The sequence below is a fragment of the Lates calcarifer genome, linkage group LG2, assembly GCF_001640805.2.
Source record: "Lates calcarifer isolate ASB-BC8 linkage group LG2, TLL_Latcal_v3, whole genome shotgun sequence".
NCBI lineage: Eukaryota > Metazoa > Chordata > Actinopteri > Centropomidae > Lates > Lates calcarifer.
Window position 1 is genome coordinate 23,523,005 of NC_066834.1, and position 22,175 is coordinate 23,545,179.

Here is a 22,175-nt window from a genome sequence, read left to right on the forward strand (position 1 = left end):
TAGTCACTCAGATCAATGTGTTCTTTCACTGCACTTCACAGGGTACATGGTGTTTCTAGCAGAAGGGAGAGACACACAACAGTCACACAAAAACAACCAACCTTGCCTCACAACTTAGTCTAATCTCTGTGGAATGTTTCAGTGACAGGATTTCAGGGCATTCTGAGGCTCTCTGTTGGTCTGTGTCTTTAAAGCAGCAATTTCTGTCTCAGAGGAAAATCCCCCGGGATCAATCTGTAATTAAGAAAAAAAACCTCAAGCCTGATACAACCATAGAAGAGTCTAAGGGCATGTAAGACAAATGCAAGGAGTGATGAGATGAAAACAAGTCTGATCCAAAAAAACATTGAAACTATCCTGGCTTTAAACAGCACCAAACAAAGTGGGACAGTGTAAGCTCAGAAGAATTTGACACTGTCCTTCCACAAGGAATTTCTCAATTTTGTCTCACTTTAAAGTAAATTCCCCTCATAAGGTATCCACAAAAAGATGTACAGGCACTATAAAAGAGTAGTGCAAATAAATCAATACAATAAAAAAATATTCGGCAGCCTGTCAATTGGCAGTAGTATAGATGCTAATGTTAGTGTACTGTTAATGCTGAATATACAGTACAAGCATAATAGTGACCACTCAGAAATTCTTATCTTGATCAAATAATTATCCTGCACAGCAAAAGTTTGATCTAATATTTTGTATGAGCAGGATGCATTTCATTAATTGGCTGACCTTGTATACATTTTGCACATACTGTTTCTGTGAAGTAACTTTTTGATAGGCTGTTCACCTGCAAAAATAAAAATCCTTGTGTTAAAATGGAAGAAAAATACAATGTTGAAGTGTCTGATTTAATTCATGAATGTGTCAGCTGTTTATAAATGAGTTTTGAATCATTGTCTAGCAGTATGAGGAAACAGCTAATCCCTGTAGAGCCAGATGTGATGTATATATAGAAGTGATACAATATCCATTTTGATGCACTCAATACTGCATTCTCACGGTCAACCATTTCCCCTGAAATGATCCAGGGGAAGCCCTGACTTTGCAGTTCATCTGCCTGTTTGTGGGGGAAGATACACATTGAAATCAGGTTGTTTTTTCAGGATCCTGTTTCAGAGAGACAAAGTGAATATTGACTGCTACAGCCCTGCAGGACTGTTGTCCTTTCTTTGGTCTGCGGCACATTGTGGCTGTTGCCCGTACAAGCCGTTCCAAGGAAAATACCTTCCAAACTGCCGGGCTTTGATAACAGGGTGAAACCTGATTCTGTCTGCATGCACTCTATGAAGGCAAACAGTAACCAAGCTGTTTCAAATCCCACCTGAATTGTGTTTACTAATGACTTGTCTCTCAGAACATTTGTGTAAATGAGGGTCTCAGAGTGCAACAGTGCTTTGATAGTATTTGCAGACAACAACGCACAGTGTTGTCTTGCCGGGGAGCTCGGCATGTATGCATGTCTTTTGTGCATTCAGAGTACTAGAGGCAGCAAGGGGAATGAGGGGTGGAGAGAGGTGGTGATGTGTGTTTGTGTGTGTGTGTTTTTGGTGGGAGGAGGCCTTTGAACACTTACCTAATTGACCCCAGTTTGATATTTCTTAGGGTGGGGTGTAGAGAACATATTTCCCAACATATCCACTATATAAACAGAGAATCGTGATGAAGGGATAACATGATTTCATTCATATGAGGTCATACTGCATATGACCAGACAGTATATTGTGCAGTAAGTTGTGTCACACACACAACCTACTACACCTTAACATTGCTCTATGTTATATTTTACAGTAGGATCCTGTTAAAAGGAATTGTGTATGGTGTGGATTGCATCACTGTTCTCTGTGATAGGATGCCCATGTTACCAGTTAGGTAATTTCCCATCTGCACATAGTTATTGTAATTTTTAAACGTTTAAAGGCAAAGCAACAACATAACAAGCCTTAGAAATGCCTGTGGAAAACCAAGATCACAGTGTCCATATCTATGCTTGTGCAAGATAAGAAAAGAGTTCAAGCCACTGAAAGTGAGATGTGTTGTACAGTACGTCTGAATGCCTTTGCAGATGGTAATGTTGACTCTGGATCCCTGACTGCTTCAGGCCAGGAAACATCACTAGCACTAGGGCCATGTGGGACCTCTGTTTAAAAAAAAAAAAAAAAAAAAAAGTTTGAGATTTTTTTCACAGCCCATTGTAAGCAATCAGGCAAATAGAAGCTTGCAGTCGTGCAGTGCACAGGCACTTCTTTCCAAGAGGCAGAGAGCAATGCTCAGTCTACTGACAGGCGAGCCAGCAGACCGACAAGAAGTCAGGACATATTCTCATAGCACTAACAGACGGTAACACCACCAGTGGGTCTTCTGAAGCCCACTTTCGCTCTCCTGGGTGTGATTGCTCCTGAATGCACATTCAACCTCATCTACTGCTGGCAGTGAGGACCTGCAGATGCACTCAACCGCAGGCTTACTTCTCAACCCTGCATCTGTCTCAACACTCACACCAGAGCTGTACCCGCGGGAAAAGGATACACATGTTTTATTGACAGAGCTACAGGTGGTTTGAGTTTGAGCCTCTGGTGGACTGGGGTTTTTTTTTTTTTTCTTGTGTGGTGAGCTGTGGCGTCTTTGGAACCAGTATGTTGCCTGTCGTTGTGGCATGTATGGTATTTGTCCTGCTGGGCTCAGGGCAGGCTCAGGTTGCCACACCGAGTCAGGGGCAGAGCCAGAGTCGGGGCCGTGGGCAGGACAGCTCTACCACTCCGTGGAGGCAGGTGATTCAGTGGGAGAACAATGGGCGGATGTTTAGCCTGCTGAACAGTGGAGCTGAATATGTCCCAGCTAGGGCGGGGACCCAGGAGAGAGGTCCCAGGGTGGTTGTGGCAGATTCTCGTCCACGCTCTTCAGGTAGACCTCAGGGAGGCAATGTCCGCCGACAGGCTCCGTCAAGAGGATCCTCTGAGACTGTCCGTGGGCAGGCAAGACATCCTTTTGGCTTTGGGCAAGTGCCTGACAACTGGAGACAAACAGCAGGCAGCACAGGTGGTAGCCAGTTCCAAGGATCCTCCAGCACTCGTTTCAGGCCATCCACAGGCTCTTCATCTTCATCATCATCATCTTCATCATCATCCTTTTCTTCGTCCTCTTATAATGTACAATCCTACCCACAATACCCATTTCCTCAACAACCTCCCTTCCAACCAGTACCTTACGACCCTGGGTTTGCGGAGGGACCAGTCAGGAGCTACGAGCCTCCCTTTCAGCCTGTTGCCGGTGGAGGATATGGCGGTGGGGGGTACAGTGCTGGCCGTGCTTATACTGGAGGAGGATATGTAGGTGGTGTGGCCCCAGTGCTCCCAGGCTCACCCACTGATTTTACTGATGACGGCTACCGTTACTACCAGTCTTACAGCTACGGGCCCAACCCCGCGGTGCCTGCACGTGCTGCCCAGCCACCATTTACAGATGGTCTTGACCACAGATACACCCACAGCCTCTACAATGAGGACACCGCTCCTGCTGTCCCTGCCCCTGATGCCAACCAGGCCACACCTATGATAGTGGACAGGACAGGACAAGCCAGTCAAACGCCAATCAGGAGCCCTCAGTATGAGCAGTTTCCCCCATTCGGTAGACCTCAGCCTCCTTTCCTGCAGCCCATTCCTCCAGGCAGAAATTCTCCAAACTCTGCCCTTGAGAACCCCAGTATGAGTGTTGGGAGTGTGTACCGACCAGAACAGAGAGGTACAGTAAGCTGTGTGTTTGGTTGTTTGTGAACTAACACAATGTATCCTTTATTTCCCATCTTGTCCAGTAAGTTTGGCCAAATGTTGATTATATTAGGAAGAGCTGTGACACATGAGAGGAGCGACAGGAGATACAGATTTTGAGCAATGTGTTGTGAAGCACAAAATAAAAATATTTTACATTTCCAGTGGAAAAATGGAGCTTGTTCACTTGTAGGCATCCACCCAAGATATTTCTGTCTTTGAGGCAGAAAATGAAACACTATCCATGTGATCCCGGTTATTGCTGGACATATGAATTTGAAATATGTAAAACCCAGGAGGTGTAGAGAGCTCACCAACCCCCTCACGTACACAGTCATGTTTCTCCAATATTTTTCTTTCATGTTTGTCAGAAATCTACGGAAATCAGAATGAAACAACTGCGTAAAATTCAACTTTTTCAATTCAATTTTTCAGTTTACAAACAATGTAAAAGGGACACAAGGTTCATCTTTTCCCACTTGTATGGTTATTGAAACCAGGTGTTGAGCAAGCCCTGCCAATGTACAGAGAGCGCACACAAGAACCACTGTGTTTTTTTGAGTGTGCGGGGAGTTCTGTGTTGCAAGAAAGTAGACTGGTTCGTGTGGAGTTTGGTAATGGTGACGGTGACCTCATAGTGGGGAGGCTGGTGACGGGGTGGGGTGGGGGGTGTAGGTGGTCAGTGGCTGCCTCCTGGGCTTGAAGGCAGGAGAGGGGAAACATGGGAGGGGGATACAGCACTTCACCACTCCCAGAGGGGGAGGGAGAGCGTGGAAAGTCCCAGTAACACATGGGGTCCATTGCTTCAGCTACAGGAAATCAAAGAAATATTTAGGCAGAGTTATTGGGGGGAAGAATGAGCGTCAAAACATGCAGTACCCTGCCTTAAAAAAAAAGTTTTTGTAACATAGCAGGCTGCGTCTTTCACTCTATTAGCAATTTATCACCTTTATTTTAATAACACTGTCACTGTACTAAGGAGGACAAGATTTATCTTAAGTGTGTTGTGTGTGGTGAGGGAAAAAAATTACTCAGCTAAATGCAAACAACATGTGAAGTTTTCTCTACATTCTAACCTCTGGAGGCTGTGTCTGGTCTGAGCTGAGAGAAAACAAGGACCTCCAACCAAATTCTCAGACACTTAATAATGCAGATTTACCTTCTGTTTTACTGCCTTACTGTGCAGCAGTCTCTCCGGTGTGCTGTGTGCCTTGCAACCATCATTCATTAGACACTCTAGAGCTGGGAGCCATTTTTACAGCACAAAAAGTCTACATATGTGCAGATGCCTTAGTGCTCCCAGTAATCACTGTGATAAAGATTCAGCCATTGGGAGCTGTTGAAAAGTTGACATTTTTATTGCACTGCTTCATGGCACAGCATTAAGCTGTTACAGTATTGTAATAACTATTGTGAGCTGCAAGTTTAAAATTGACTTAAAACAGAAGTTGCCTTTATTTTTAAATACAGTAATGTGTCATATCAGAGGAAGTTAATTACAGAAGACCAATAGAAATGTCATCTAGTTCAATGTGTAGGCTGCTCATCATCATTAAAATACTGTCATGTGTGGCTGACTAAGGTCACTGCGTAATACATCTAAGCACAAATAGCTTGAGGGAGTAAGGTTAGGTAGGTGGACAAGCTGGCAAGCACTGCCATCAGCTACCAACCAAATACCTGCAATGATTAAGTTAAAGGCCATGAAACAAGTGTCAGTGCACAGACACTGTCCATTCATTGCTTTACGTTGTCAAATGTTTCCAACAGACAAGCTGTTAACAGAATTACATACTGTGAATAGGGCTCAACATTACTAGTAATGCGAGAGCGGACAAAAGAGAGCAAGAACTCTACATAGCATACTGTACTGTTCAAAGTGCAAAACTGCAAAACTCAATCTATTAAGTCTGCAAGTGTCCTCTCTCCAACACTGGCTTTAACATAAGTCAGAAAGAAACTTCTGTTGGTAAAGAACAACAGTTTGTAATGGGATAGTGACCTCAAGTCTTGTGCACTTGACATGAGGTGAAAAACTAACCCTGTCTCTTATAATTCATGTTTATATATTACTAAATTGTTTTCCCAGATTCGTTTTGTGGTCAAGTGCAGTCTCTGCCTGGATTGCATTCAAGGTCAACCTTTGTTGGAATGAATGAAGTGCTATATTTATCTAATGCACTAGAGTCACAGGGTAGTGGCTGGGGTGGATGGTGGGTACACAAAGCACAGGACAGTGAAATCAGTGCATCCCGGCCCCTGTCTGGTTTTCAGTGAAATGCTGATAATCACATTGTGTCTCAAGTCACTGCAGACTTACTAAACCAGATGTCGAATATTTTGGCAGAAAACATGAAATATGTTCAGTACCAACATTTTTGCGACTTGCCAAATATGTTAACAATGCTTTCCTTATTATGTAATGTATTATTTCTTTCAAAACATATTTCGTGTTGCAGATTAGTGAAGCACAGAACACCAGTTTTAATACTAGACTGAAGAAGTGGAAGGTATGTGCCTGAATCTCAGCCATGCTCTATTTTCTTTGTTTTTCCTGCAAAATCCTTATTTTGTACTACTAGGCAAACTAACAAAGAATAGATCAACAGTGAGTCTGATTTGCAAACAAATTCAAGGGCACTTTATTCAGTGTTAAAGAGAAGAATCTGACTTGGATTGTGTAGCCTTGGTGGCGGTGTGCTCTCTTTGAGTGTGTTCTAGTTTTTGAAAGCTGCAGTGTTGCAGTGGTTTTGTGAGTAATGAATTGTCTTTAATGAACTGTCATGGCAAATATTGGTGTAAAAAGTCTTCTTATCATCCCAGTTATGCCCTTTGCAGCACATTGTCACTTCATCTCACTCTTCGTTACTCTCATATTCCTTGACAAAGCCACCAGCAGTTATAGGTTAGAATAATTAGATCATAATTGGTACAGATTAATTCGTCAAGGCAGCTGCAAGGCAGCACCACAGTTATTCCACTCATCAGTTTTACCATGATGTTTTCAAATTAAGAGAGAAGATTTTATTACCTCATCATTGCTAAAATTAATCTGCAATAATTCAACTGACCATCCAAAATGGTGGTTGATAATCATGAAAATAGATCAGATGCAATAGCATTTATTGCAAGAGAGAGTAGAGACCATAAACTGCCCGATAAAGGAAGCTGTGAAAGCAGTTTACCATATTGATGCTGTTGAGATTCTTGATTTTACATTGTAAAATGACCTCAATCAATTCCAAGTATTCCAATCTGTCAGTCCCCTGCAGCGAACCAGCCTATAGCTTAGAGCAGGAGTATCTAGAGAAGGAGCCCTCATGTCTTTTATTATGCTATATTAGATGGTATAAAAAGCCTGGCAGGATCCACTTTCTTCTCTCCGTGCCCCACTTAGAGTGTAATGTGTGGCTTTGTCACATGCTGTCGAGAGCTGATCAGCTTTGGCTTCTCAATACACTTTATCCCTCTGAAAGAGACCCAATTTCACATTTCAAAAGATTAGAGGGCAGAGAACAAAGCCTTCCTAGGGTGAGGAGGAAAAAATGGAGTTGAGATTGCAGTTGGAAAACCTCTGCATTTCACACTGGTCTTACAGTGTTTACATGGTCTGCCCCAGGAAGCACACCCTCATCCTATATGTCTGCCTTGGCGAGAGCTGTCAGATGGGATGTTTACACAACACCTGCAAAGGCAATGCCCTTATTTAAATTTGCAGCTGGGGAGGGAAGGGACTCACCTGATTGTTAGATGCAGGCAAATATAAAAGAGGAAACTTCTCATCTGGTTTCCATAAAGGCCCTTCCTGCTAGCCCAAAACAAAAAGATATCATTATATAATCATTTATCTTCTTTTCCATGGTTAAAACACACTACAACAGAAATATAAGAATATACCAAAAGTAAAGGTTGTACATCATTTTTGTGATTTCATTAATGCTTCCAGGCTTAGAGGTCAGATGGTTTGACTTTCAGTCGCTTGAACAATCTCACATTAAAGTGTGTCTGGCCTTTGTGAGCTCAACAAAGAGGGGGTGATAAGCTATGCCAGAGAGTCTTGCTGGCATGGCCTTTATTGGGAATGGGACAGAAAGACATTCACTCTGACAAGTCGGGCCTGCTTTTCTTCTTTACTTGTTCCTCGGGTTTTCTGACAGACTTGGTCAGCGGCCCACTTAAAAAACAGGAGTGGTGTGAGATCACTGTTGTTTTACCCTGGCACACACGTTCTCCCTCTCTCTGTCTCTGTCTGGCTCTCTCGCTGTATCTCTGTGCTCCTATGCCTTTCTACATCTCTTCATCTCTGTCACTTGTTTACAGAAGTCAAAGTATGAAAAACACAAGCATTCCTGTGATACTGTAGCTCAGATTTTTCCAAGTTTAGCCCTATCCCCAACAGATATGACTAGTCATCTTGTGTTACTGTGTTAAAGGTTAAGCTGAAGTGGCACATGCATATTAAGGTTAGTGTCATGGAAGATCACATCACATTAGCCAAGAAAGTATTGCTGTAATTTTTCCACCTAATAAGAAGATATATTTGGTGGAAAACCAAGCATGTTCAAGACTGAAAATGAACTATATATGTGCTCATATGTATCTTAAGTTTTTTCTAGATCCAAATGTAACCCTTGTGTTCTCTCACCCTAAACTCATCCCTGTCTGAGAGGGTTATGAGCAAAAGCGTCTCATTAGAAAACCATGATAATAATCTGGAATGCACAGTAATTAGTGGCCAAAGGCTTTCTCTAGAGTGACCCAGTCTTGAACTGTGGGCCCTGCTGCTGCATCGTTGTCCAACATATCCTCCATCAGCACCTATCACATTTACCAGGTAATAAAAAATTGATGACAAATATGCACAATAACTCACTGGCAGTTGCAGGAAGGGCTGGAACTGAGAGATCAAAAGGTTACCTGTCACGAAATGATCAATCATTGACATTTGGGTCACGTTAGTTTTAAATGAAATCATAGTAACAGTGCTATAAGTGCATTTTGTCAGCTTTAACTATACTTCATAACACTCTTCTAATAAGGTTTAAGTAAGTACTCCTTTGTTGTTTGTGCAGATTTGTGTGATTTGTGAACAAATGTTTTGATGAACAAAAGTTGTGACAATATATAATGACAGTACAGGGTGAGCAGTCTGTTTGTCATTTCAGGTTTGCCTGACCTTGTTCCTGATCCCAACTATGTCCAAGCTTCCACATACATCCAGAGAGCCCACATGTATTCTCTCCGCTGTGCTGCAGAGGAAAAATGTCTGTCAAGGTAAACCCAATTCTGGATGTCCTTTACTGGCTTGTATTCATTTATTTATACGTTTCTTTATTTTTTCAGTGGGTTCATTCCAATGTCAGTAGTATCAAAAATGTTCACGCCCCTGTGGGTTCTGTTTTCATGTTAGTGACAAATGTGCTCATTTCAAAGGTTTCTGCAATATCTTAAGGGTAGCATCATGGCTTGGACTTTAGCTCAGTCCAAGACATTTAAATTAGTCTAAACTGGAAACAATAAAGTGTGTTTTCTGTGTTAATGTGGCCCTCTGTTAGTATGTCCAGGTCATACCCTGCTTTGGATCAACAAAATGTTACTTTTTTTATGGAAGATTACAACCTTTTATATCCTGGCTTCACCTTTGGGTAGCATTAACCACTGAGTGAACCATCCACAATTCTAACATTGCCTTCAGAATTATACCCATTCTGTGCAATAATATCTGACAGAAATAATTGGCCAGCAGCACAACATGAGTGAACTAAATCCTGGTCACCTTTGGGGATACAGGCTGCCGTTACTTTCATTTCTCTGTGTTAGCGGATAGCATCCCCTGAGCCCCAGGCCTGGGCCCTTTGACTAGCTCTGCAGTAAGGACACTATTGAAATGATGGAAGTGTGCTGTCCCTATGGCTGCTCCATTTGCCCTCTTCCCATCACAAGCACAGCCATCCCTCAAAGCCCTTTCATATCCTGTCTGAGTTTGCAGCAATCACCGACAGATGGGCTGTTGTAATTTGCCTATACACTCCAATGTCAACAACAGCCACAAGATGAATGGCTTAGATCTTCAGTGGTATTCAGTGGTGAACTCGAGGTTGTGCTTCCTCTTCCACACATACAAAGTGAATCATGCAACAGAGTGTTCCCCCTCCCCATGTTGAAACTGTGTATTTGGAGAGATGGTTGTAATCTGTAGAATGAATTATTTAGTAGTTATTTTCCTGCCTCCAAGCCTTTTCAGCCCTGCTCTTTTTTGTCTTTCCTTGTCTTAGTTATGAGAAACAGACATGCTGACATTCTTTTTTGCAGCCACTTGTGCAGTTTCCCTCACTGTTTTTTGTCTTCATGTATGTGTCCACCATTTAGCTCTGCCTATAGCCCCGAGACCACCGACTATGATGTAAGGGTCCTGCTGCGATTCCCACAGAGGGTGAAAAACAAGGGCACTGCTGACTTCATGCCTAACAGGCCACGTCATACCTGGGAGTGGCATAGCTGTCACCAGTAAGTGCTTAATATAAAGCAGATTTTACCCAATCAGCTAGTCATGCTTTACTCAGTACAATATCAGCTGTTGTGGGAACCAAGGAGCTAGTTAGCAAACATTTCAACGTCAATGTCATTTTATTCTTACAGAGTGTATGTAAGTCTGTACACATGGGGTGGTATACCTTGTAAATACTATTAAACAAACAGACCTGGTTGCTGGTTTTGAATGTATGTTCTAAAAGTTGTGGTGAAATGGTGAAATTGTGAATTTGAAAATTTGTTGGTAAAAATTTACTTTTACATGTGTTGAATGCCTCTAGTTCAAACCTAAATGGCCTTGTACAATACAGAAGCAGCAGCACTCACCACCTCATTACTGGGAGTTCAATGTAACCCAACCTAATGCCACCAGCTGGCCTCATTATATCTGGGTGGACGCCAGCCCCAACAAGTTTGGATGCATCCCTGGTTTATGAAAATTAGGGTGCTGATGCCATTTCTCTGGTGATGGCTCTCCCCACGGACATGACTTTGGCACTAATATTTTAAATGCCTGGGGTCATGGTGAGTTTTCAGGTAGTGAAAGTTCACTGTTGACGTAGAAGATTTTGTGGTTGTTAGTCCATACCGGCGTATCCTTGTTGCTCACCAACAACCTAGAGTATTGGAGGGCACAGAGCTCTCAGTCCATTACCAGAATGTTGACGTGGTGCATGTCAATGTCATTTGACTGAAGGTGAATGCAGACTGGATCTTATACTGCCCAATCAGCCACATATTGTGCCATATACAGTTACAGTGCATGAAAAGACGAGGTTTGCCCTGGTTGGTCGAGAAAGAACACACACAGTACATTTCATTATGCTTCTCTAGAGAGGAGAGAGGGGCTGGGGAGTGGGGTCAGACCCATGGAGTTCATTTGAGAGTCAATCCTGCGTGAAATAGAACAACAGAACAATACACTCTAAATTTCACATTACATGAAAAGTGATGGCATTTAGCTGAGTGGGTTTGATCAATTCAGAGAGCAGTTTTCTCATTGTGTCTTCCTCAGTGGACAGCTTGTAGTTGGTTTAGCAAGGCAGTAGAGACTTAGATTGAATATCTCTGGGGGACTGCTGATGAGGTGATTCTGAGGGTATCGTCATTGTTTTATGACATTATATTCCATGTAGACCGGCTCTTATCTCAATTTCAGTGAGTCCACCCACTGACGCTAGTGCCAGGCTCTGCTTTACTATCCTCATCTTAGAGGAATGTTGACTGGCCGTTAGGAGATTGGCAGTGTTGTTGCTGTCTGACATCAGTCTGCATTTACACAGTGGTTCCCAGGGGGCAGAAAGCCAAGGCAATCATTCCACTGGCTGTGTGATCAGAATGACAAATCAATCCATTTTTCCTGTCAATCTGTGACATCCAGATCACACAGCTGCTAAAGTATGATGGCAAGGATATGGGTTACTGGGACAGAGTGTTTGGTTACAAAGAAATCTCTTTAGGGGAAGAAAATCTCTAGCCCAGATTCTCACAATAAACTTTCCTGCCCTACATTTTTGTAGAATAAGCTGTGTAGTTGACAGTTTTGCTTTTCATTACATTCTCTCCTGTCTTTTTCACTTGAGTATTAGAGGAAGGGAAGGGAACAGCATCCTCTTGAGTATAATGGGCTGTGAAAATGTTGGAATTCTGTATTTTTTTTGTTTACCCAAATGAGGACATAGAATTCCATATAGAACATACTTTTTATGCCAATCAGTTTGAGAAGTCATGGGAGGTCATTAAAAAGTATTTGAATATGTTTGGTTTAACTTTTATTTTTGAGATTCCAGAAGTTATTAAAATAGTTCTTCAACCTATGTTTTATTTATCTCAGTCAACTTTATTATGCAATGCGACCTTTGTGGTCAAAGATCATGGCTGCTATTTGTGCAGGTGCTTAGACATATGTCTTCATATCCCTGTTGCACTTCATGGAAGGCAAATGTCAGGCCACTGCTGGATAGTTCTCAAAGAACCCACTGTAGTCCTCTGTGTTTTGCAATCCAAGCTGTGATCTGAGAAACCATCAAAGTCTTGTTTGTTGCAACACAAGTGGAAAATGACTCATGACTACGAAGAAGACCTGGAATGTTTTGTACATTACGATTACAAGCTATTCTTGTTAAATCCTTTATGCGTCCTTCCAACTCTACATTCTCTATAGTTGACATAGTCAGGGAGGGGATCCAGGAATCCAAGGAGGCTGGGGACCTTTCCAGGCACCTCGTAGTCCAGTTCCTCCCACCCTTAATTTTTCTTTCGATTTTATACTCACACACGTACACACATATACTGTAGATAATCATCTCAAGATTGCCACTGAAATGAATGCCAGGTTTGGGAATACAAACAAAGACTGTGCTTCAAAATTCCAGGCCCTCCAGTTCCCGCTCTGGTTTATACACATGTATACACTCACATATGCATTTCACAAATTGCCTGTGTACTCATGTGCCTCTCATAAAGTAAGCCAATAAACAGACACAGACACATACATTTGCATGTCAGCAGAGACAAGAGTGTAATATATGCCCATACAATAAAATAGTTTTCAGTCTCAGATAACAGCAGACAGGTTTCTACCTGAGAGTGACTACTAATTGGTTGCCTCTCCTATGGAAAGAATGAGCCCTTGAATGGTCACTTGCTCCATCAGTGGAAAGTACCCACTTTTCCTTCCAAGTCATCCTTCAATCTTTAATGACTGTTCCAGTAAAAGCTGTTGCTATGTTGAAACATGGGCCATGAAGTAAGGCGAAAGGGCAATATTTATATAGTCTGAGTTTGTCTGACTGTAAGAGATCCAGTGCTTACCTCACCTGCTACAACAACTAAAGTCAACACCGCTTAAGTATACTGTAGGAGCAATTTAAGAGTCAATGAATAATGGAACAAAATGGTTTCAATGACTGCTAGAAGGTATTTATTCCCTATTTAAATCCTGTGATGTGTAATTTCAATTGGGTTTCCTTTTTAAGAAAATTGTCACATTGGCTGTTTTTGTAACTAAAAGTACTCATGAATAATTTTGGTAACATGAAAGGAAACCCCTTTATTACACATAATGATAGGCGGTGCAGCCTCTATAAAATATGTGTCAATAAATAACTAATTAAACCAACAGGCACAGACTTCCAGTACTTCCTGATTACCAGCTCAAAATTGACTTTCTTAATCAGGGTGGTTTTAGTATTAGTAGTAATAGTAAATGGTGTGTTTATGTATTCCAAATGAAGAAATCTGGCAGCTAGTTCATACCACCGAGAAACTGTATGTTGTTTTCTATAATGCTAATTAGATACACTCAGTTGTTACATAGTTGTCGCTGAGCTTCATAAATATGGGATTTATTGTTAAGCTGTTGCATTAGATTGCAATAGGTTTAGCTATGTGTACATTTTCAAATGTGTGTACATAGAAAATCATACATACTGTAGAAACTTCTCATTCATATTGTATTTGTTGTCCCTGTGACAAATGATGTCATGGCTGTAAGCCTGACAGCCATGCTTCATAGATTTGTACCTATTCACTTTACTTATAGCATACCACTTACTTTAAGTGTCAGTTCTGTGGTACTGTTGCATCATTTGCTGATGTTATTGTTTTCTGCCCTCCGTTGACTTCTACACTCTCTGACCACACTGCACAACTTACTGCTGGCTGTGGTCATGATATAGTATATCTGGTGTACAGTACACCCCACAACATTTTCTATAGTAATGACTTTATTCAGGGGAGGAGGGCTGACCAGACATGTACACACAAGTTTACAAAGACAAAAGTCGCTGTGAAAAACAACTTTATATTTGCATTTGCGATATAATATTCATATTGTATTTGTTTTATGTGCATGCATTTAATAGATGCATCTTTTTATGAGATAAATTGCAAATTTATTTTGACTACATGGTGACATTCAATCATGTGGATGAGGGAAAACAAAAAGAGGCAAATGGGACTCTACTGTGTTTTAATAATAATATTAAGTGTGTTTCAGTAATTTAGCTGTTACCACTACCATGCATAGATCCACTGCAACAATGACCTAAAGTCAAGCTTTTTCCATCAACATGTCACCGTACGCAACACAAATACACACTTGTTAGCATGCAGCACAATTATGTGCAGAGCAGGCTTGTGAGGTCACTTTGACATCTGGGAGAGGTCCAAGCCATATAGCAGTTAATATTGCAGATGATGTCAAATGGACCAGCTCGCTGACAGAGTCACTCACTGAGAGTCACTTGGTTCATATTCCGGTTCAGTTGAGATGATCGTTGGCCATGTGCATCCAGGCTTTCCTAAGCTGCTAAAGCTGAGCAAACACACACACACAAACACACTGAAACCAGTGTACAAATACACTCTTACAATGGTACACACACACAAATTTACACATTCTCACACCAATATGTGCATGCATGCTTAAAAATAACCACAAAGTGTGTACACGCTGAAATGCATACACACCAGCGCACACACAAACACCTCTGATTTTGCCAACTGATACAAGCTAATTAACAACATTCATACATCATTAGGGTGTTAATGTCGTGCTTCAACAATACTTTACTGTTGCCATTAATTAGTATCCATTGTCCCTTCATATTTAATGATGTGTTCTGTCAAGGTGCAAGATGAGGTCAATAGGTTGAATACAGTAAATAACTGCAGTTTCTCCTAAACGTCACACTTTAAGTTGTATAAGCTACATTTAAACAAAATAGTAGTGTCACTATGATAGAAGTTTAATAAACCTGATAAACATCTGTTTACATACTGTAGCTTGGGCACACATGACATAGCAGACGAACACTGGTAAAAGCATAAACTCTTTGATTGTTTCATTTTGACTATATGCACACGTTTTTTGCTTGTTCCGACAGGCACTACCACAGTATGGATGAGTTCAGCCATTATGATTTGCTGGAGGTCAGCACTGGCCGTAAAGTGGCAGAGGGTCATAAGGCTAGCTTCTGTCTTGAGGACACCACTTGTGACTTTGGTCACCTGAAGCGATATGCCTGCACAGCCCACACTCAGGTAATACAGCAAATGGACACACAAATGGAAATTATGACAAGAGATTTGGTGGTCACCCACAATACTTTTGGTCCACCTCCTCACTCCCTGTGCTTTACCAACCACCAGGCCAATATCCATCCACTGCAGTTATGCATTGATAGAGTAGTTTAAGTGAAAAAAACATCACACCCTATATACCACTTTAACCACTGACTTAAAATTCCAGCTGTTTTTGACTCAGATCAGTATTCCTCATATGTGTCTTTCCACCCCCTGTTTCTTCAGGGTCTAAGCCCAGGCTGCTACGATACATACAATGCTGATATTGACTGCCAGTGGATCGATATCACAGACATCCAACCAGGAAACTACATACTAAAGGTAAGAGTCAAGTGAGGACCTGGTGTGTGTGGACGTGTCAAGTTTGTTGACAGCACGGGGTCACATCTCATGGAAGACTGTGAGGGTCAAGGCTACCAAAACAAATTGATCCAGGATATAAAAGAGTCATAAAGTCCAGAAGTTTTTTAGGTTACTAGTTATCCTAGAGTTCTTCAAGTTGCAGCACTTCATTGCTCAGTGGCACTGATTTCCCATCCATCTATTTTTCATGCATATTTTATTTTGTCAGTATGGCTACACACACAAAACATCTATACATGATTGAGTTCAGTGTTATTTATCCCAAACATATTCTTTTTGTAAGCATTATTAGGCCTACTGACTGTTTGCTGGGATTTAGTGATTATGTTGAATTGTAATTTTCCTTCTGTTCTTTGTCTCCAGCTCCAGGTTAATCCCAAATTCTTGGTTCTGGAATCAGACTTTACCAACAATGTGGTGAGATGTAACATTCACTATACAGGACGGTTTGTTAGAACAACCAACTGCAAGATAGCACAGTAAGTAAGAAAGAATGTACAGTTTTTTATTCACATGGTTGATAATTGATTTTACTTGGAGGCTGTTCATCGTATTTTATGTTCTCAAAATCTGCCGCTTGTTTGTATAATTAAACCTTGGGCAATTTTTAAAGAACTTTTGAAGAATGGGAATTGAAAGGCAAACTGTAAAACTGAGTTTGTGTCATTCTCCCACCTATGAGTTATAGCAAACCACATGACAAGTTGGTGGCTAAATGCAGTTTTATGAAGAGCCTCACAGTGTTTTGAATTACTTAGTGGACTTAATGGGTTCTTGGCTGAAATATTTGATGATCTAATGAATTATGTTCTCCAGTTAAAATTAATTGCCTTTGAAACTTTCATATTTTCCCTCAAAGGGAGATATAAGGGTGTTGAACTTTTCAGTAGTCCCATTAGGAAGTGTATCATTGCAGTCATAATTACTATTATATGCTCTCAAAATGACATCATTTAGAGAGTGGATACACATGAGCAGAGCATCAATAGGTTAAAGTGCCCTGGATGGTCTCTTTTAATTTCACTGGTGCAGTGAAACATACACTTAAAAATATGTTTGCCAAACCATTTCCAGAGTTTCAGTAAGCTGGATATAATGGTTAACTTTTTCAAATATAACAATGCCAATAATAGAATTACATGCTGAACAGATGCTAAGAGCATGACCACCATCATTTAATATAATATTTTTCAACCTTTATCTGAAAAAAATCTAATTATGTTGTTATGACCACACTAATATTGTTTCATTTGAACATACAGTTTCTTTTAATTTTAAACAAATAGCACATGAAAGTACACTTTGCTTATAATAATTAGCTTACCATAGCTTAGCTTAGCTCAGATGTATAATATATGTTTATGATATACTGTGTGTTGATGTTACTGATTACATAACACAGGTGTTATTGACATAATTTTCAGTTTCTGTTAAAATGACAGCAGAGGTATGAAAAACCGATTTGATTAAAGGTCTATAAGAGGTCAGGTGACATGTGTAGAATAAAACCTGCGTTAGGAGGAGGTTGAGGTGGATGGATGGTGTGAAACCAATAGTTAGGGTTAGGGTTAGGGTTAGTGTTAATGTTGTTTCCTTCATCCATGACCTTAACCATGTGTTTATTATTGTAGCCATGATGATGAAGGTCCTTAGGGAAGTACTTAGTTTAACTCACAATCTTTAGTCATTAGTAAACCACAGTCTTTACCTAATTGTTTTTGTGCCTAAATCTAACCAAAGACCAAAGAAGACATGCTAAAAACGTTGCTAAAAACACTAGAGAAGTGCTAGGAATGGACCACCCTGTGTTTATCAGTGATAATGTAAGCTGCAGTCATTAGCATGTCTGGCTAGTGACCAAGCATACTTTACATCAGAGGCTAATGTGCCTACATTTGTGGGGTAATAGGTAACGTTTCATTCACAACTATCAAATCTGCTGAGTTGTATTTGCCCCACTGTGTGAAAGCTGGAAGCCAGCAGAGAGAGCTGAAATCACGTCTGTTCCACTGGTTTCTGTAAATCAATGCAGTCTCTCATTTAGCATTTCTTTCATGTCTTTCTGAGGAAATGCATGTATGTACAGTGCATCAAAACACTTCACTGAGTCTGGAGCACTACAGTTCCTCTGACAATAGCGTTATTTGTTGTGTGTTTATTTTACAGGTCTTGATCAGGCACTGGAAGGCTGCCACACTAGAGTGACCCTGATTGCTATTCCATTGAAATGTGAATGGAATCCATTTGTTGTTGGTTCATTGTTGATGTTGTTTGTCTCTACTATTTTGTGCTGTTTTGGTATTCTGGACCCATGGCAAACAAGGGCTCCACTGGCACTGATAAGAATGTCGGAGTTTAAAGTAGACAGACACACACACACAACATTGCATAATGCATATTGCACATTGATATCCCAATAATGAACCAACAGTTCAGATCCCTGCAATCTACATTATAATATTATCCAACCAACTATATCTCGCATATTGCAACTTTATCGGTCTAGTTTGGTTACATGCTAGGACACATCACCGACTTTGAAAAGAGGTGTTTACTGTATCTGCACTTAAATATCTATGTACAGAGTGGCTTTGTTTGAAATATAAATAAAGCGTGAAGTGGTGCTGGTGCTGAAGTGAGCGGCTCCAGAAAATTCAGGGTTCAGCAGAAATCACCAAATAAAATTAAGGGACTAAGTCTCCCCAGGTGCATTCATCCATGCAGTGTGGGGACAGGCAGAGATGCCCAGTGACTTAGAAGAACTATACCGTGTTAGTTTTTCTTCTTTTTTTTTCTTTCTTTTCACCAGTGCCTCAGTGGGTCAGGCTGGGATACTGTGATTCTCTGGGCACATCCTGTTTAATGTTGTGTTAACAGCAAGAGGAAGAAAGCAGGTCCTATTTTCATTTGTCAGCTCCATCAAATTGTAAATGCATGCATAAAGACAGACTGTCAGTACTGGGTGCTGTACTTCCCCAAATCCTTCGATATACGTATTGTGTCCCAATTCGTCCTTTCTTATTTCAGTAAAACAGGAACAGGAAGCTCAACTGGCAGAAAATGGTGCTTTCCAGACAACAAGACTCATGCTCTGTAAGCTGTACATTTACACTGTCCTGGGGTCTTTTCTTCAACTACCAACACTGGTCAGGTGGCTCATTTGTCATCTATACCTTTTGAAGAATGTATATACAAATATTCCACTGTTGCATGACTTTAACGATGGAGATTATTTCGTTGTAACTGATTGTACTTTGTTTATCCATTTTGACGAGTTACTGTAATTTGTAAAATCGAATGAATTTATATGTTTTCTTGATAATCTGAATTATTCAAATAGTATGTGTTGTTGGGAAAAAAAAAATGCTACTGCTAGTATTATACTGCAGAGTGCCAGAAAATCATCTCTACCTACCTCTCCAACTGAATGAGCTGTTGTTTCCTGTTTAGTGTTTGGTTTCCGTTGGAAACGCCTGCAATGGCTGACTGTGGCCTCCTACCACTCTGTTGCAGCATACAGCTGAAACCATCAAATCTACTGCATATATCAAAGAGCACATTATTTTGGATGCAAACAACAATTTCAAAATAATCCAAAAGATTTAAAGTTATAATCCTTAAAATTTCAGTCCTGGTTGAACTGATGACATTGATGGTCCCAGAATTCTGGGGGCAGCAATCATTCCTTGAACAGTTATTTTTGTAGAGACAGAGGATTAAGTGGTGCATTTTTTTTACAGTGCAGCCAAGCAAACTTATGTTTTAATAGAGAGAGAAGTCAGTCAATAATTGCTGATCCTTCTTGTTCTAGTACTCTGTAATATTTGAAACTGATCAGAAAATGACCATTGTCTTGTTTTGCACAAGTATCTCTGATCATTGGTTGTAGTTAGCGCTAACCTCAGTGACAAAAACATTGTATCTACACTTGTAACATGGAGCAGCAGCTGTAGGAAATGTTAGTGTAGTAACTCAATACAGCAGTGATACAATATAAAGAGAGTGCACAGTAAGCACTGAGGATGATAATAGTTAGATAAAATTATCTAACTACCAGTAGTCCAGTAACGCTGGACTACATGCATGCATCATTGCCGTGTGCATGTAAAGGGAAATTTAAAGCAAGTGTGGAAATGGCGGACCCCGCCATTAACAATTAAAACTACTATATGTTGGAAATTACTGAACATAAATAGATTGATTGACTACTGCATGGAAACTGCCAACCATGAACCTGGATTTGAATACATGAAAATCTTAAGGATTATTACTTTAATATCCAAAAAAAGTGCTGCTTCAGTAATCAACACTGATCTGGCCAATATGTATCAAACAATGACAAGCACCAAAACTGATTTTGGGTTTGTTTTGATTCTGCAATTTTATTTTTTATTTTATTTTATTTTATTTTAATTTTTTTGAAACAGGCAATCTGTAGGCAATGTAGTATAGGTCTAGTCTGCGGAATCCAATTTTAGTGCCATAGAACAGGTCTTTCATACTGTACTGTAAAGAGTCAGCTCTGTAATTTGATCTAAACAGTCTTACTCTGGTAGCTCATAACTATACGGTACACTCACTGAGAAATGTGAATCAACATGTGATTCTGACATTCAGTGGAACAACAACAGAAGAGTAGGTGACAGTTTATACAGCATCTTTGACATGTGGTGATGAAATTTGTATTTTTCTAACAGTGAACACCTGTCAAAATGTCATATACAATAAATACATTTACACATCCGCTGTGTACTCAGAATGGAATATGAACGCTATGCAGCATCTCTCAGCAGTGGTTCGCTGTGCTGCATGTGAGACCATATCTGCTGGTTTACACAAAATACATATCAGTAGATGCAAAGGAAATGCCGTATGACAGGTGTGACAAGTTACTGAAATTCTCCCCTTCATAAAAGATTAGGTGTGATATATTTAATGCATTTAGGCATTTTCCCAAGTACTGTATGTTATTTTGTCATGCATGAATCAGACAGGGATGCAAATCTGACCTTTACAAATACAGAAAAACACACACTGCATATAGGATGCCTACAAACACCAAACAGTGGATGTAACAACTGCGTGTGGTGGCACCAGTACTGTGCATACATGAATCAGTCACATGAGTTTTCATGCTGTTATTGGATTTCCACAATCTGGCATGTTAAGATGTGTGCAGACACCCTGAAAAATAATCTGACCGGAGCATATTCCCAACATTGACACACACCATCACCACACAGCCAAAGGTCCATTTATTTCTACAAGGTTACCCTCTTTGACATCTAACGTGTTTAGACAGCAGGCAGAGACAAGTCACACTGTGCACAAATAGTCATTACGTTGAACACAACACCATGTTGCCAGTAGTTTAAAATGTTGTCAAAACTAAATGTAGAACTGCATAAAGCGTAATACTTTTTGATCATCAGATCACTATTTTTGCTTTGTTTTCAATCCTCTAATGCACTCCAGATAGACTAGAAGAGTATTGGCAATGATGTGTCACACTGCTATGTGGAAATGGAAATGTAGACTAATGAATAATACTTGTGGAGTGATTACAAGCTTCATCACACTTTGATCACTAAAAGTTAATGTTAGTGTGTTGCTTTTAACAGAAATGACATCCAAGTGTGAAGAAAAATTACAAGTTGTACAGCAAGAGTCTACTTATATAACAATATGAGGATTCACCTCACAAAAATAAACAAATAAATAAATAAAAAAAAATCTGAAGGACAAGATTGAAGGAACAAAAGAGAACAGAGAACACACACAAACACAACACTCACCGGAACAGACATAGTCAGAGAGGAGGCAGAGCTAAAGTAAAGTGAAGGAAGTTTTCTCTGTTCAGAAGGCCAGCTGCAATTCAGCTGTTAGCCTATATGAAACTGCAGCTTTTCAACAATTTCATTCAAAAACAGAACTTAACAGTCCAGTATACAATGTATGTAAAATAAATAGTATGCAAAGCAATATTAAGCTGCAACTCACCAGATGGCCTTATGGTGGAAAATGAAGGTGAATCAACTTCTCTGAGAAAGTTTTGGCAAAAACTGGACATTAAAAGTTTCACAAAGATGATATTTTTACTCCATTTACTTGCATCATAATTCTAACCTGTTCGTAATAAACTGGTGACTCGGTGTGGCTTGTTTCAGTTGTGAAATATGGTATTTGGAAAACACATAGACATTCCTCTGAGAAGTATTTCCTGTCCCCCAGAGGAATGAGAATCCATTATCTGGTTGTTTTGCTACGCAGTTCTCACTCTCATATTTAGTCTGTCCTAACAAAACCCTGACCCCCGAGATGGGACTTCCTCTTGGTACGGGCTGTTTGTTCAGGCCGTTCACATGAAAATCACCCCATTCCGGCTCTCTGTGCCACATTATGTTGTTTTGTGAGAAGTAATGCTGTACG

The 22,175-nt window shown here is 40.4% G+C and overlaps 1 protein-coding gene across 1 annotated transcript; it reads left to right on the top strand.

The window, feature by feature from the left end:
* Window positions 1-2,208: 2,208 nt before the first annotated feature.
* loxl1 (lysyl oxidase-like 1) lies at window positions 2,209-20,490 on the top strand. The gene is made up of 7 exons (XM_018666975.2): window positions 2,209-3,738; window positions 8,930-9,038; window positions 10,134-10,271; window positions 15,185-15,341; window positions 15,609-15,704; window positions 16,110-16,225; window positions 17,913-20,490. Exons 1-7 carry the CDS (start codon window positions 2,634-2,636, stop codon window positions 17,917-17,919), a joined length of 1,728 nt encoding a protein of 575 aa, XP_018522491.1. The 5' UTR covers window positions 2,209-2,633; the 3' UTR covers window positions 17,920-20,490.
* The last annotated feature ends 1,685 nt before the right edge of the window (window positions 20,491-22,175 follow it).